General features: G+C 37.5%; 1 protein-coding gene across 1 annotated transcript in view; it reads right to left on the reverse strand.

The window, feature by feature from the left end:
- Positions 1–563: 563 nt before the first annotated feature.
- The window catches only part of LOC115506399, a 124,031-nt gene continuing 106,831 nt past the window's right edge, over positions 564–17,763 (reverse strand). The window contains exons 14-15 of the mRNA XM_032591939.1: positions 2,230–2,361; positions 564–1,553 (exon numbers count right to left, since the gene is read on the reverse strand). Coding sequence (XP_032447830.1) covers positions 1,537–1,553; positions 2,230–2,361 — 149 coding nt within the window. The 3' untranslated portion in view covers positions 564–1,536. The remainder of the gene's footprint in view (positions 1,554–2,229; positions 2,362–17,763) is intronic.

Raw genomic sequence — 17,763 nt, forward strand, 5'->3', positions numbered from 1 at the left:
TTCATTACATGAAAGAATGACTTGAAAAAGTGTATATTTATCATGAGGTCTAATTTCATCATTTTTGAAAATTACTCAATCTTTCTAGCTTTATTCTAAAACTTATACCTCCCAATCCTTAAAAATTTAACAATGGTATCAAATAAGGGGTTAATATCCAAAATATACAAAGAACTGATACCACTCAAAAACAGAAAAACAATCTGATTACAAAATGGACAGAAGAATAAATAGACATTTTTCCAAAAAATATTCAAATGGCTAACACGTATATGAAAAGATGGTCAATATCACTAATCATCAGGAAAATTCAAATCAAGACCAATGAGATATCACCTCATACGAGTAAGAATGGCTATCATCAAGAAAACAAGAGATTAAGTGTTGATGAGGATATGGAGAAAAGGGAGCCCTTGTGCACCACTGGTGTTTAAGCTGGTAGCACCACAATGGCAAACAGCATGGAGATTCCTCAAAAAATTAAAATAGAACTACCATATGATCCAGCAACTCCACTTCTGAGTATGTATCCAAAGGAAATGAAAACAGGATACTGAAGAGATATATGCACTTCCATGTTTATTGCAGCATTATTCATAGTACCCAAGATATGGAAACAATCTAAGTGCCCAGCAGCATTTCAACGGGTAAGGAAGATGTGAAAGCCATAAGAAGGAAATCCTTCCGTTTGCGACAACATGGATAGACCTTGAGAAAATTACGCCAAGTGAGATAAGTCAGACAAAGATAAATACTTTCTGAGATCCTGTATATGTGGAAACTAAAAAAAAGCTCAAGTTATAAAAACAGAAAGTAAAATGGTAGTTACCAAGGGCTTGGAGTTCAGGGGTGGGAACAGAAGAGATGTTCAAGGATACAAATTTGCAACTAGTATGTAAATAAGACATAAAGATCTAAGGTATAGTGACTATAGGTGACAATATTGTATTATAAACACTAAAATTATGAATACACTAGATCTCAATTATTCTCATTACAAAAAAGAAATATATAATTACACAATGTGATGGAGGTGCACTGTTGCATATTGCATGTATTATATATCTATTGCATAGTGCGATATATAAAAATATTAAATCAACATATGGTACACCTTAAATTTAAAAACGTTTAACAACGGTAACATTTCAAAGATGTTTTCGCCAGAAGAGACAAATATTCATAAGATATATAGAAGTTTTCCTCTTCAGCATTTTGTTACTCATAAAAAAAGTATCTATTTCTAGGGATTTCAGCTAGTATGTTATTTTCAACCAAGTCAAATTTTACTTGAGGTGGCCATCCCAGATTTAGGTGCCATTACTTCCTGACACAAGATTGAGTTTTCCTTCTGTGAAAAATTTTAACTAAGCACATGTTTCTCATGCAGTGTGAGATTTGTCACACTGTTCCAGGGATTCATGATACGACACGGAAATATAAAACTGGGCCTGTTCCAACAGCAAGAATCGAAAGGCTAATTTCTCTTCCCTCTGCTTGATGTGATAGCATCATAAGGTTGTCAGCAAGAGACATCTATTTTCTGTTACTCTCTGAAAGAAAAGAGAGCACACCCAATTACTAATTTTCAAAAAGCACTTTTTAAAAGGTAACACTGCAATTTATCTGACTCTCAAGATGGGATTAAAAAAAAAAAAAAAGGGCCAGAGACATCAGTCCAGTATTTCATTTTACCCAAAGATTACTAGCTTCTGATGCACAGAATTTGTCAGATATCATTCATTATACTTCCCAATCAGAGAGAAAGTAATACATTTAAGGGCAAGAAAGAAACTAAAAATTCAAAACTCTGAGGCCTACAGTACTTTATTCATGCCTCAGTTTCTTTATCAGTGAAACAGAAGAGATTATTTTTATTGTTACCTAGACTTTGGTGAGCATTTGCCGTTATTCACAAAATATATGCATAAAATATTTGGTATGTGATAGCCCAGTACAATGTCATAATTTAATAATTTCTTCTTACCAAGTCATTGTTATGGATGAATATTAAATTCAAGATAAAGAAATGAACACATTTTCACATATATGTATTCTTTGCAATATAAAACCAAAACATAAAAAAAGCAAGATAACAGCTCAAAAGCAAGTTCATGTGCAATAATGTAACCTATATTTTAAAAATAACATGATGCTCTTCCTGAGGTGGCCACAAAGAAGCAGTGTAGACAAACAACCCAAAAGAAGGGGGGAAAAGCTGTTGCTTACTTGCAGTTGAAGAAAGTAAGGAACACTTGGCCTCAAATGCTGCTGGTGTTTCTTGCCGATTTTTTGTCTCATGGATCTTTTCCTCCTCTTGGCTGGGTGTTGCTGACATACCCATTGGGTTTTCTCTGCCAACTGAAATTAAGATTTTAAAAGATGCCATCCTCTCAAAATCACTTGTTTTTTCTCAGAAAACTCACCATATGTTCAGCTATGCAAGTTTCAGTTTTGCTATTGTCTCCATTTCAATGCCTAGTCAAATCTTTTCACTCTGCATTACATACTTACCAGAAAATGACTTTTTATTCTTAGCAGCAGGCTGTGCATGAATGGTATTCCTATAAAATTTATTCACTGATTTGTAAATCCGAGCAATAATTTAACACCACAGTATGAATCAAATAACTTATTCAAGATGTTTTTCTTATGGATTCTAAACAGAAACTCCTTTGACAATTTGGTACTTTGCCTTCCTCAGAAGGGGAAACTGACTAAAACAGGATTCAAATAATACTTCCTGTTACCTTACTAAAATATGAAAGTCATAGAAATATATCAAATAAATATATATGTATATGTGTACATACGTATATATAAACATATGCACACACACATATAAATGAAGAAAACATTAGCTATTTTTCTGCCTTTTATTTAGAAGCAAGTGTTCTGGTATTTTGTTCAGGAATAGGTATCTCTAGTCTACCTGAATAATAACTCCAATTTTATAGCATATGTTCCTAAGTGCTATTTGTGTTTAGGATTTCAAAGCTTGAGTTGTTTGTGTTTCATTTTTAGGCCATCAGCCATAGATGAGACCTCATCAGCAACAAAAAATTATACAGATGTCTGATTCTACACATTAATAAATAATAGCAGCTACTTCTTAATACCACAATTACAGCCAACAATTTAAGATGACCCGTAAGACATATGCTAGCATGAGAAGGCGCAATGCTCTCGTAAGTACGGTTAACAGAAATCAGCAACACTAAAACACATGGAGTCATGGCACTGACTACCCAACACTGGTATCTGAAGAACTGCCCGTGATTATATTGTCATAAATAACCTTATAATTATTTGATATCATATGATATAATTTCAGGCAATAATCGTCTTTTAAACACCAAACTCTGTAAAACATAAGGTTTTCCATATGGTTTATTTACAATGCAATGCTTAGACGCTGGAGATTGATGCTAACAAAGGAACTTTAAAATATTAAAAAGAAGATCAGAAATAACTAGAAATATGTCCACTGAGGGTAAATGGACACTTACAGAAAAGAAACAAAAAAGATTCCTAAATATAATATACATAGCATCCATTTTCTTATGGTCCATTAAGGGACCCATAATTAAGGGACTACATTATTTACAAATAATGTAGAAATCCAAGATTTACAAAGAGAAAATAAACTCTCCCCCAGTCACTGACATAAGCATAAGAATAAATCAATGCACAACACGCGGCTTTGACATTGATGAGGTCACAGCCCAGGAGGAGAACACATGAACAATGACCTCTGCTATATATTGCCGAGTGCTGTAATGTACAACGCATGCACAGGTGCCTCGCACAGAAAGGGCTGTACAACAGTGAGCCTAAGCAGACTCTGAAACAGGAATAAGCATTTCTTACCTCTATTCTCCCACACTGGCTTTTCAAGATTCTACCTCATCCTCAAAACGAATGTCAAATTTTTATAAACACAACAGTTGTCTTAATAGCAGGAAACCTAGGATCTAGACGACATTTTCCGGATAGGTCATCTAGGATGGTCCTGTCCTTCTGTACAGAACACTGCTCATGTTGCCTTGGGGCCACGTGGGTCACAGCTGGAGGTCCAAAACCCAGGTACCAAACAGCCACCCAGTGGATTCACAGCCTACTCTGAATTGCGGTAACTCTTACCGGTGTGCTCTCTCTGTCTCACGTTCACAATTTCAACAGGAGTGTGGAAATTTATCAAACATAAAATCAAACCTGTGATAAAGGTGAAAGAAACAGGACAGTCTAGCCGGCAATCATACCAGAAGGTATGTATTATTGATAGCTGGGATTGACTGATTAATTTGCTCACTTCAGATAGCATCTCAGTATACCCAACAGTTTGGTAGCATCAAGATCAACCAGACAGAAAGGCTCTAACTACAGAAAGTGAACTAGTAAAAACATTTTGGTTCACTGAATACCAGCTATTTAAAAAAGGCAAAATAGGGGTACCTGGGTGGCTCAGCTGATTAAGTGTCCTACTTCAGCTCAGGTCACAATCTCGCGGTTCACGAGTTCCAGCCCGCATCGGCCTCTGTGCTGACAGCTCAGAGTCCGGAGCCTGCTTTGGATTCCGTGTCTCCCTCTCTCTCTCTCTCTCTCTCTCTGCCTTTCCCCAGCTCATGGTCTGTCTCTCTCTTTCTCTCTCTCAAAAATAAACAAACCTTAAAATTTGTTTAAATAAATAAAACAAAAAAGGCAAAATACACTAAAACACAATAGCAATGTGTCATGCTGTTATGGCATATATATTTTAATCTATAAAATATATTTTATTATATGAAATATGTTTTTGCCATATTCTTCTACATAAGATCATAATGTACACATTCAGAATCTGATGATCAGGTATATGACAGTATTCACTTGTATTCTGAAACTTGAATGATCTTAGATTAGTATGAAGTGAAAATGAATTTTCCAAACATACTCTAATAAAAACTTCCATAAGACTTGAACCTGAAGGAGATTCCTCATATTATAATAAAAAATTAACATCTGAACCATATCTTCAGTCCTGAATTTTTTTTCAAGTTACTGATACCCAAGCCTCATGGTTTGAATACAGAAGGTGGCTAATACCATCAAACCAGACTGGAATTTGAGTAAGAAGTGGCAAACTTTAGGCATAATCTAAGTCTCAGTTATGATACTTATAAAACTGGAATATACCCAGTTCACTGTTACTTAAGTGTTCTAAAAAAGAAACAGTGTATTAAGGTTAATGGAGGGGTGCCCGGGTGGCCCAGTCGGCTGAGTATCTGAGTCTTGATTTCAGCACAGGTCATGACCCCTGGGTTGTTGGATCAAGCTGATCCCACGCTGAGCATGGAGCCTGCTTAAGATTCTCTCTCTTTCTCCCTCTGCCCCTCTCCCCCACTGGCATGCTCAAGAAGGAAAGGAAAGGAAAGGAAAGGAAAGGAAAGGAAAGGAAAGGAAAGGAAAGGAAAGGAAAGGAAAGGAAAGGAAAGGAAAGGACAAGGAAATGTAAAAGGAAAAAAGGAAAGGAAAGGAAAGGAAAGGAAAAAGGAAAGGAAAGGAAAGGAAAAGGAAAAAGGAAAGGAAAGGAAAGGAAAGGAAAAAGGAAAGGGAAGGAAAGGAAAAAAGGAAAGGAAAGGAAAGGAATAAACAGGGAAAGGAAAGAAAAAAGGAAAAGGAAAGGAAAAGGAAAGGAAACAAGGAAAAGGAAAGGAAAGAAGAAAAAAGGGAAAAAAGGAAAGGAAAAAGGAAAGGAAAGGAAAGGAAAGGAAAGGAAAGGAAAGGAAAGGAAAGGAAAAAGGAAAGGAGGAAAGGAAAGGAAAGGAAAAAGGAAAGGAAAGGAAAGGAAAGGAAAGGAAAAGGAAAGGAGGAAAGGAAAGGAAAAGGAAAGGAAAAGGAAAGGAAAGGAAAGAAAGGAAAGGAAAGGAAAGGAAAGGCGAAAGGAAAGGAAGTTAGCTAATAGAAAGTCACAAGTTATACTGATCCAACATTCCCTAAGAAACTCCAAGAACACTGTGTTGTTATTATATGGAATTATAAGCGTGGGGTTTATTGTCTGGAACAATGGGATTGAACACACTTCCAAATAATCCATTGAGAACCTTCTCCATGGGCTCAGTGTAATAACTGACTATGTAAGCATATGAAATCAAACCTCTTCACACTTTCTCCTATGTATAGAGTTCATAGTACTGTGAATGTAAATTCATGATCAAGAGAATAAATATGTTTTGCTGCACAAGCCAACTATTTCAACTAAATGGCAGTAGGAACAATGACTTTTTATTATAAATCCTCAAGACACCATTAATTAAACCAAATTCTAACCAAATTGTAGACAAAGAAACCAAGTTACAGAGAAGTTATATGATTTGTCCTAAGTGATTACACGAGGGAATGAGAAGATAACTCCCCAAGAATCCATCAACTCTAAGTTATAAAAAACACACCATGATGAATCAGATCAGAAACTAATGAAATTGAAAACAGGACATCAATAGAGAAAATCAATGTACCAAACTCTGATTCTTTGAAATGATCAATAAAATTAGTAAGTCTCTTGTCAGACTAAGAAAAAAAAAAAGATGAAAGAACACAAATTACTAACATTAGAAATGAAACAGATGACATCACTACAGATCCTATGGACATTAAAATGTTATAAAGGAATACTATCAACAATTCTATGATCTCAAGTTTGATAACCTAGATGAAATGGACTAATTCCTGGAAATCTGACAATTTGCCAAAACTCACACAAGAAGAAATAGAAAAACTGGATGGTCTTAAATCTATTAAAGAGACTAAATCAATATTTAATAATCTTCTAAAACAGAAAACACCTGGCTCAAACAAATTCACTGGTGAATTTTACACCAAAAAATTTAAAGGAGAAATTACACCAATTCTCTACAATCTCTTACAGTGGATAGAAAAAAAAAAAGGAAATATTTCCTAAATCATTCTACGAGGTCAGGATTGCCCTAATACCAAAAACCAAACAAAGACATCACAAGACAAAACTACAGACCAATGCTTCTGATGAACATAGATGAAAAAATCCTCAACAAAATATTAGCAAATTGAATCCAACAATTTATAAAAAAAAGATTAATAGAACAAGTCCAAGTGGGATCTATCCCAGGTATGCAAGACTGGTTCAACATTCAAAAATCAACTAATGTGAAAGACAGATACCATATGTTTTCACTCTTATGTGGATCCTGAGAAACTTAACAGAAGACCATGGGGGAGGGGAAGGGAAAAAAAAGAAGTTAGAGAGGGAGAGAGCTAAAGCATAAGAGACTCTTAAAAACTGAGAACAAACTGAGGGTTGATGGGGGTGGGAGGGAGGGGAGGGTGGGTGATGGGTATTGAGGAGGGCACCTTTTGGGATGAGAACTGGGTGTTGTATGGAAACCAATTTGACAATAAATTTCATATTAAAAAAAAAGCTCCATTAATACCTATAAAAGCTGCAACTACATTTTATGGAACTATATAAATAAGTGTGGAAACCTTAAAAAAAAAAGAAACAAAAATCAACTAATGTAAGGATTTGTAAGTCACTGAAAATATTCTTTAGATATTATATTGATGGATATATGTCATTATACATTTGTCCAAACCCAGAGAATGTACAATACCAAGAGGGAACCAAAATGTTAACTATGAACTCTAAGTAATTATGATGTGTTAATGTGGGTTCATCAATTGTAATAAACATACCATCTGGTGGAGAATGTTGATGGGGGAGGCTATGCATGTGGTAGGCAGGAAGTATATGGAAAATCTCTATACCTTACCCACAATTTTTCTGTAAACCTTAAACCGTTCTTAAAGAAAAACTGTTAAGAAAATATGGCTGAAAACAATTCACCATGAGAAGCTCTTTGTTTCTTTATAATCATAACCACAGGGGCGCCTCGGTGGCTCAGCCGGTTAAGCGCCAACTTCAGCTCAGATCATCATCTCAGGATTCATGGGTTCGAGCCCCACGTTGGGCTCTGTGCTGACAGCTCAGAGCCTAGAGCCTGCTTCGGATCCTGTGTCTCCCTCTTCTCTGTCCCTCCCCTGCTTGTGCTCTATCTCTCTCTCTCTCTCTCTCTCTCTCTCTCCTTCAAAAATAAATATGAAAAAAAATAATCATCATCATAACCACAAACACTTGTATAGTGCTTACTGAGTACCAGGCACAATGATAAGCATCCTACAGATGTTAACTCATGTAATTCACACACCAGCACTGTGAGGCACTCCTCATCCTTATTTTACAGAGAATGGACGTTTGGTACAAGTGCTATGAGAGCGCACAGCTAGCAAGAGGCCTAACCGGGATGTGAACAACTGGTAGTGCATCTCAGAGCCTGTGAGCCTCCCTACCCTGCTTTACTTTCAAACCTCTAGCTGTTTGGTAGGTGAATCAGTCAACAAGAGCGTCATCGTAGGGCAGAGCAATGACCTCCATATGATTGTGAGCCCTGCCAGACCAACCAGTATATAAATACACGTCCTTCAAGCACACGGGCTTCTAAGGAGGCCAGGGCCCAGCATTCAGGGGTACATGCTTGGGGACAACAGGTACCTTCCCCACAGGAAGGTCTTCACATAAGTCTCCTGAAATGTAACCTTACTATGATCTTCCTAAAATGATCTCTTCCCCTGTACAAGTCCCTGATTACTAGGAGTACCTGAAAATTTCAACTCTACCTTCTATGAAGAAACGTTAATGTTTTAAAAAAAAAAAAAAAAGGCATGGAGATGGGCTTCTCTATATCTGTACTGAAATACAAACAAGACTCAACAGTTTTAAGGGGGTATTTGTTGTTATGCTTGGTATACAGCAGGCTCAATCTATCACATATGGGATATATGAATCCCAGATTCTGTGAAATATATATATTCTAGTCAGAATATATTACTTTTAAGTAAACATTCTGCTGCTCACCACAAAACTCTAAGGAGCACCTGGGTGTCTCAGTCGGTAAAGCGTCCAGACTTCAGCTCAGGTCATCACCTCGTGGTTTGTGAGTTTGAGCCTGGCCTCGGGCTCTGTGCTGATAGCTCGGATAGCTATCAGATCCTGAAGCCTGCTTCAGATTATGTGTCCATCTGTCTCTCTCTCTCTCTCTGCCCCTTCCCCACCCTCGCTTGTTTTCTCTCTCAAAAATAAATATTTAAAAATTTTAAAAAACTCTCTAAGAGAGTTGCTTAACACTTTTTGAGTCATGGTTCCCTCTGAAAACCTAAAGGTCATGAATGAGCTTGTTCCCACCTTAAATGCACACTTATGTGTATTTGTCTACAAATTATTTACTCAAAATATGTTTACTCAATTTCAAAAGGTTCACAGACTCACACTAAAAGTTCTTACTGTAACTCAATGTTTTTATTCTTATTTACATATGACAAAACAGAGGTTAAGCCAGATGAAAAGATATATAGGGCAATGTCTGGGAGGGCCCAGAGTGCAGGAGCTTCTGTCCCCACTGAGTGGGGTGCCTCACCCTCCCAGTACATGTATGTGTTCATTAACCTGGAAGCTCCCCAAACCCCATACTATTGGGATTTTAGGGAGGCTTTCTCATATAGGCATGATCAATTATTAACTCCATTTCTAGCTCCTCTCCTGTCTCTGAAGAATGGGGAAATGAAGTTAAAAACACCAAAGATTCTAATCCTGACAGGCTCTTTCTGGTGACCAGCTCCCACCCAGGAGCCATCCAGGGACCCACCCAGAGTTGCCTCATTAGAACAAAAGACACTCTTAGTGCTCTCAGGACTTCAGAATTTACAAGGGTTCTAGGAGTTCTGTGCAGGAACCAGAGTGGGGGGAGGGGGGGCGGGGAGTGGCAGAGACCAATATATTTTCTATTATCTCACACTATTCTCTAAATTTTTTGTCATACCTTTGTTTATCTGATATGGCAGCAAATTCAGTACCACCCAGAAAAGTAAGGGAAAATGTGGGTAAAAGTAAAGACAAATAGCCCACAAAACAGATTTTTCAATGGTACATACGAGTATAGCAAACATGAGCCTTTGTGCGGCAGCCATTCTTTGTGCTTTCTTTTGTTAAAATGTGCATAGTCTAATGATTAATTAGAGTCCAAATCAATCCTGCAAAGGAACTGTTGCAATGAATTCTGCAGCTACATTTTTCATTATAGTCCTGGGTCGGGAAAATACAAACTTGACGTGGAAGCCAAAAGGCAAGTGGTACACACAAGGATTTCTTCAACACTGTGGTTCTTGTCTTATGAAAACGAGGAAGTATTACTAGAAAGGCATTTTGAATAAATGTTAGTGCTTCCATACCTTGCCTCAGAATTCCTAGGATTCATGATGCTTCAATAAACTTTCCAAAGCAATATAACCAGCATTAACACAGGAAGTTGCCCCAGTATATTCAGAAATAATATCATGGTCGGCTTCTGGGAAGATGGCGGCGTAGGAAGACTCTGGGCTCACCGCGTCCTGCGGCTCACTTAGATTCCACCCACACCTGCCTAAATAACCCAGAAAATCGCCAGGAGACTAGCAGAACAGATTCTCGGGAGCCAAGCGTAGACAAAAGGCCCACGGAAGAGGGGCCCCTCCCGAAGCGGATCTCCGAAGGAAAAGCGAGCTGAGCCTGCCCCTCCCGCCCCTGTGCACCCTGCCGATCCACCCCAGCTAATACGCCAGATCCCCAGCACCACAAGCCTGGCAGTGTGCAAGTAGCCCAGACGGGCCACGCCACCCCACAGTGAATCCCGCCCCTAGGAGGGGGGAAGAGAAGGCACACACCAGTCTGACGGTGGCCCCAGCGGTGGGCCGGGGGCAGACATCAGGTCTGACTGCGCCCCGCCCACCAGTGCAAGTTATTCAAGACAGCACAGGGGAAGTGCCCCACAGTCCCGCACCACTCTAGGGACTATCCAAAATGACAAAACGGAAGAATTCCCCTCAAAAGAATCTCCAGGAAATAACGACAGCTAATGAACTGATCAAAAATGATTTAAACAATATAACAGAAAGTGAATTTAGAATAATAGTCATAAAATTAATCACTGGGCTTGAAAACAGTATAAAGGACAGCACAGAATCTACTTTTACTAAGAGACTAAGGAACAGCCAGGAGGAGCTAAAAAAGGCTATTAATGAGATGCAAAATAAAATGGAGATGACCATGGCTCGGATTAAAGGGGCAGAGGAGAGAATAGGTGAACTAGAAGATAAAATTATGGAAAAAGAAGAAGCTGAGAATAAGAGAGATAAAAAAAAATCCAGGAGTATGAGGAGAAAATTAGAGAACTAAGTGATGCACTAAAGAGAAATAATCTACACATAATTGGTATTCCAGACGAGGAAGAGAGAGGGAAAGGTGCTGAAGGGGTACTTGAAGAAATAATAGCTGAGAACTTCCCTGATCTGGGGAAGGAAAAAGGCACTGAAATCCAAGAGGCACAGAGAACTCCCTTCAGACATAACTTGAATCGATCTTCTGCACGACATATCATAGTGAAACTGGCAAAATACAAGGATAAAGAGAAAATTCTGAAAGCAGCGAGGGATAAACGTGCTCTAACACATAAAGGGAGACCATTAAGACTAGTGACGGATCTCTCTACTGAAACTTGGCAGGCCAGAAAGGAATGGCAGGAAATCTTCAATGTGATGAATAGAAAAAATACGCAGCCGAGAATCCTCTATCCAGCAAATCTGTCATTTAGAATACAAGGAGAGATAAAGGTCTTCCCAAACAAACAAAAACTGAAGGAATTCATCACCACTAAACCAGCCCTACAAGAGATCCTAAAAGGGATCCTGTGAGACAAAGCACCAGAGATATCACTACAAGCATGAAACCTACGGACATCACAGTGACTCTAAACCCGTATCTTTCTATAATAACACTGAATGTAAATGGATTAAATGCACCAACCAAAAGACATAGGGTATCAGAATGGATAAAAAAACAAGACCCATCTATTTGCTGTCTACAAGAGACTCATTTTAGACCTGAGGACACTTTCAGATTGAAAGTGAGGGGATAGAGAACTATTTATCACGCCACTGGAAGTCAAAAGAAAGCTGGAGTAGCCATACTTATATCAGACAAACTAGACTTTAAATTAAAGGCTGTAACAAGAGATAAAGAAGGGCATTATATAATAATTACAGGGTCTATCCATCAAGAAGAACTAACAATTATAAATGTCTATGCGCCGAATACGGGAGCCCCCCAAAATATAAAACAATTACTCACAAACATAAGCAACCTTATTGACAAGAATGTGGTAATTGCAGGTGACTTTAATACCCCACTTACAACAATGGATAGATCATCTAGACACACAGTCAATAAAGAAACAAGGGCCCTGAATGATACATTGGATCAGATGGATTTGACAGATATATTTAGAACTCTGCATCCCAAAGCAACAGAATATACTTTCTTCTCGAGTGCACATGGAACATTCTCCAAGATAGATCATATACTGGGTCACAAAACAGCCCTTCATAAGTATACAAGAATTGAGATCATACCATGCATACTTTCAGACCACAATGCTATGAAGCTTGAAATCAACCACAGGAAAAAGTCTGGAAAACCTCCAAAAGCATGGAGGTTAAAGAACACCCTACTAAAGAATGAATGGGTCAACCAGGCAATTAGAGAAGAAATTAAAAAATATATAGAAACAAACGAAAATGAAAATACAACAATCCAAAAGCTCTGGGATGCAGCGAAGGCAGTCCTGAGAGGAAAATACATTGCAATCCAGGCCTATCTCAAGAAACAAGAAAATTCCCAAATACAAAATCTAACAGCACACCTAAAGGAAATAGAAGCAGAGCAGAAAAGACACCCCAAACCCAGCAGAAGAAGAGAAATAATAAAGATCAGAGCAGAAATAAACAATATAGAATCTAAAAAAACTGTAGAGTAGATCAATGAAACCAAGAGTCGATTTTTTGAAAAAACAAACAAAATTGATAAACCTCTAGCCAGACTTCTCAAAAAGAAAAGGGAGATGACCCAAATAGATAAAATCATGAATGAAAATGGAATGATTACAACCAATCCCTCAGAGATACAAGCAACTATCAGGGAATACTATGAAAAATTATATGCCAACAATCTGGACAACCTGGAAGAAATGGACAAATTGCTAAGCACCCACACACTTCCAAAACTCAATCAGGAGGAAATAGAAAGCTTGAACAGACCCATAACCAGCGAAGAAATGGAATCAGTTATCAAAAATCTCCCAACAAATAAGAGTCCAGGACCAGATGGCTTCCCTGGGGAATTCTACCAGACATTTAAAGCAGAGATAATACCTATCCTTCTCAAGCTATTCCAAAAAATAGAATGGGAAGGAAAACTTCCAGACTCATTCTATGAAGCCAGTATTACTTTGATTCCTAAACCAGACAGAGACCCAGTAAAAAAAGAGAACTACAGGCCAATATCCCTGATGAATATGGATGCCAAAATTCTCAATAAGATACTAGCAAATTGAATTCAACAGCTTATAAAAAAAACTATTCACCATGATCAAGTGGGATTCATTCCTGGGATGCAGGGCTGGTTCAACATTCGCAAATCAATCAACGTGATACATCACATTAATAAAAGAAAAGATAAGAACCATATATGATCCTGCCAATCAATGCAGAAAAAGCATTTGACAAAATTCAGCATCCTTTCTTAATAAAAACCCTCAAGAAAGTCGGAATAGAAGGAACATACTTAAACATCATAAAAGCCATTTATGAAAAACCTACAGCTAATATCATCCTCAATGGGAAAAAACTGAGAGCTTTCCTCCTGAGATCAGGAACACGACAGGGATGTCCATTCTCACCGCTGTTGTTTAACATAATGTTGGAAGTGCTAGCATCTGCAATCAGACAACAAAAGGAACTCAAAGGCATCAAAATTGGCAAAGATGAAGTCAAGGTTTCACTTTTTGCAGATGACATGATATTATACATGGAAAAGCAACAGACTCCACCAAAAGTCTGCTAGAACTGATACATGAATTCAGCAAAGTTGCAGGATACAAAATCAATGTACAGAAATCAGCTGCATTCTTATACACTAATAATGAAGCAACAGAAAGACTAATAAAGAAACGAATCCCATCACAGAAATAATATCATTAGGGTTAGCATTTCTGGGAATAGTCTACTTCTATACAAATGTTGACAATTTATGATACTGGTGATGAGATTCCCTGGATCAATGAGAATTTCTTGGTCAATCTGGGCATCTACAACAGTGGGGAGAGAGAACTACTTAGGCAAACTTTCAGTATCAACTTTTTCCCAGATTCTGTGAATACTAATAGGTAACATACAGAATATAGAACACACTGCCTCAAGATAACGTGAACCCTGAAGATTTTAGCCAAGGCCACAAAAGGTCAGCTAACTTGTACTAATGTTCTAAGGATTCCTGCTTGAAGGCCATATCAACACGCGTCTTCATACATATTAATACCACTTCCTACAAAATGGGTTCTCTGCCTTTAATTCTATTAATTGCTTCTTCCTACTGAATCTCTGAGAGAGAGAATCTTACCCCTCACTTGTCCACGTCTCTATCCTGGCTCTCGAATTCTCATACAATGACAAGATACATAATGAGTGATACATAATGTACTGGGCTATAACATCACATCAATGCAAAGTGGTATTACAGTCACTTTTACAGGTTGAAAATAATCAGTGAGAAGGTATGAGGCTAAGAATTTTAAGTTTCCGGGGCTCCTGGGTGGCTCAGTCAGTTAAGGTCCAACTTCAGCTCAGGTCATGATCTCACAGTTTGTGGGTTCGAGCCTCGCGTCAGGCTCTGTGCTGACGGCTCAGAGCCTGAAGCCTGCTTCCATTCTGTGTCTCCCTCTCTCTCTCTCTTCCCCTCCCCTGCTCACATTCTGTCTCCCTCTCTCTGTCAGAAATAAACATTAAAAAAAATTTAGAAAAAAAAAGAATTTTAAGTTTCCTTTTAATTTGAAAATCCAGAATCCTTGGAACAAGCCCTTCAGGGGTAGCAATCTTGATAGAGCTGAAGTCGATAACTCTACACTATGTTTGAAAATCCTCCATTCATTGTTTTTAAGTGGAAGAGGTACTTGCAATAAAAGTCCAGCATTCACTTAGAACTTCCGTAATCTAGTCAACAGACAAAATTCCATGATTTTCTCCACGGGTTAATCCAGATAGGAACAGCTTGTTGATCACAGGAATTTGCATCTAGTAAGAATGACTTGTAAGATCTCAGGCTGCTAAGTGACAGCCCAAAGTAGGGCAAGAGGAACCCTTCGGTATATCCAGGATAGACAGGAGCCCGTAGGCAATACCCCACAGGGTTAATGAGAGCCAAACAGGCTTCTCATTTCTGAGACTGCTAGAGTCACCATGGGGCATTCAGATTTAAAAGAAGTCTATTGTCACTGAAATTGAATGCACAATTCCACTTCTGGTAATTTATGCTAAGAAAAAATTTCAGATCAGTGCAAAAATAGGTATGTACATGAATGATCATCCCAACATTGTTTATAAGAATAAAAAATTAAGCCACAAAATATCCAACATTAAAGGACTGGTTAAATAATTTGTAGTAAAGGCATTAATAAAAATCATTTGAAAATATGGTATAAATCTGAGTATTGATGACAACGATATCTTTAAGTAAAAAAGCAGAAAAAATTGTTATATATATATATATATATATATACAGAAGCGTATATATATATTATATATATTATATGTATATATTATATATATATTGACAGAAGCCCTATATCTTGCTAAAAATATACTTTCAGTATACTTAGAGAAAGTAAATACATCCAACACACACTTTCACAGAAAAAAATCATGAAAAAATATACATAAAAATGTAAATAGTTTTTATCTCAGATAGATTTCTACATGAGTATATTTTCAAAATTTTCCACAATTACATGCATTATCCATATAATAAAAATAATAAAGGGGAAAAAGAAATTATATAAACAGATTACCGATGTCTATCAACCAGGTTAATCAGTGTAGCATCAGAAGAATTAGTGTCAGCCCTACTGGCTATAAGCTCTTAAAGTTCATTTACAATCAATGCGTTTTCAAACACATTATCAAATATAAAAGTGAAGTTTCAAAAGACCACAAGAAATAATATATCTATTTTCCAAAGTGAGACTAAACTATATAACCCATGTTTCTCAGTGTGTGGCATAAAATAACCGACTACAAATGTTAGGTACTATTACTGAAACAAGGACTTTCCTGTGCATTTACTTGCTTCACCCCACCAGCTTCACTGGGGAGACAGGGAAGGTATTACTGTTGTCCCAGTTACACAGACACAGCTGCCTAAAGTTAGTCGGCTTACCTAAGAGCATACAGCTGGCAAACAGAGAGAAGAAATCATCCGTGCTCTAGTGAGAGAACTACGCTGTAATGCCTGCAAAAAGGAACGACTTCTTTTCTACCGGTACCAATATCTTAGGTTGAGAGACACGGACTTTAATTCTCTCTCATGTGTTGCCACAAATTATTTGTGCTCGTACTCATCTTTTTTTCCAATTATTGCTACCTCTGCCCTCTCGTCTCTTCCTCACTGTTCCCCCCTTTCTTCCTGTGCTCTTCCGGCACGGTCGGTGTCCCCTACTAGCTGTTTCACACTACTTTTTCTTCCACTCCAGCCTGTACGCTCCTGCTTTCCCTCAAGTCATCTGTTTCCCTGCAGAGGGCCAGAGACAGATGGCAAACCCATTTTGTTGAGTAGGAGTGCCACTCTGTGCCAGTCTTTGGAAAAACAGAGGGTGGAGGGAGTGGCGATGTGGATGACAGTAAGTTAAGGTGTACTAGTCCAACAATTTGCAAAACTTGAAATATGGCAACTAAAGGCTGAGAAGGAATTGACGCAGACAGCACAAAGAACAGGGCCAGATATATCATCATGTTAAGTCAAGCTCTTACTTAAACTATCTTCAACAGGATATTTTATATATATATATATATATATATATATATATATATATATAAAGAAGATATATATAAAGAAGATTATATATATATATATAATCATAACACATATACGACACATATATGGTAATGTATCTTATAGGGAGATACACATGTAGACTTTGAGAAGCAAAGAGAAGTTAAATAAGAGTCAGACTGACTAAGAAAATCATCTAGATTAAGCCAAAGTCCATGGGACTACATCAGGCAAAAATTAGACAGCAAACTAAATTTGCAGATAATTTAAGAACACAATGGAGTTACCTCACTGGCCTTTGTGTTCCAGCAAATACATTCTAAGCTTAAACTGTTTAAATAAAGTCCTCAGATCCCCACTTCAATTAGCTAGGGAATCTGAACTTAGATAGGAGAGAAACCAGTTTCAAAACATTCACATTTCTGTCCTATCCTTGTACTTTTTCCCCCAAATCCTATTTTTAATTCAAATCCCATTTGTAATGATCTTTTTTCTATCTCATTTTATACAGTGAGCATTAAAAATTAATAGCAATGAAACTGAGAATATTTCTAACAGATCCATTTCCTCACAGTGCATATGGAGATACCATTAAATAACAAAATACACATACACACACACACACAAACACACACACGTGCAAATGTACAAACAAATTTTAAAACTACAAAGGAGCTTAATATAGCAAAAACTCTGTATCTAACATTAACTATCTGAAAATTTGGGTTAAGTGATCTTCATAATTTTTTTCACTGCTTCTAGAATAACAGCAACTTACAAAA

The sequence above is a fragment of the Lynx canadensis genome, chromosome F2 (assembly GCF_007474595.2).
Source record: "Lynx canadensis isolate LIC74 chromosome F2, mLynCan4.pri.v2, whole genome shotgun sequence".
NCBI lineage: Eukaryota > Metazoa > Chordata > Mammalia > Carnivora > Felidae > Lynx > Lynx canadensis.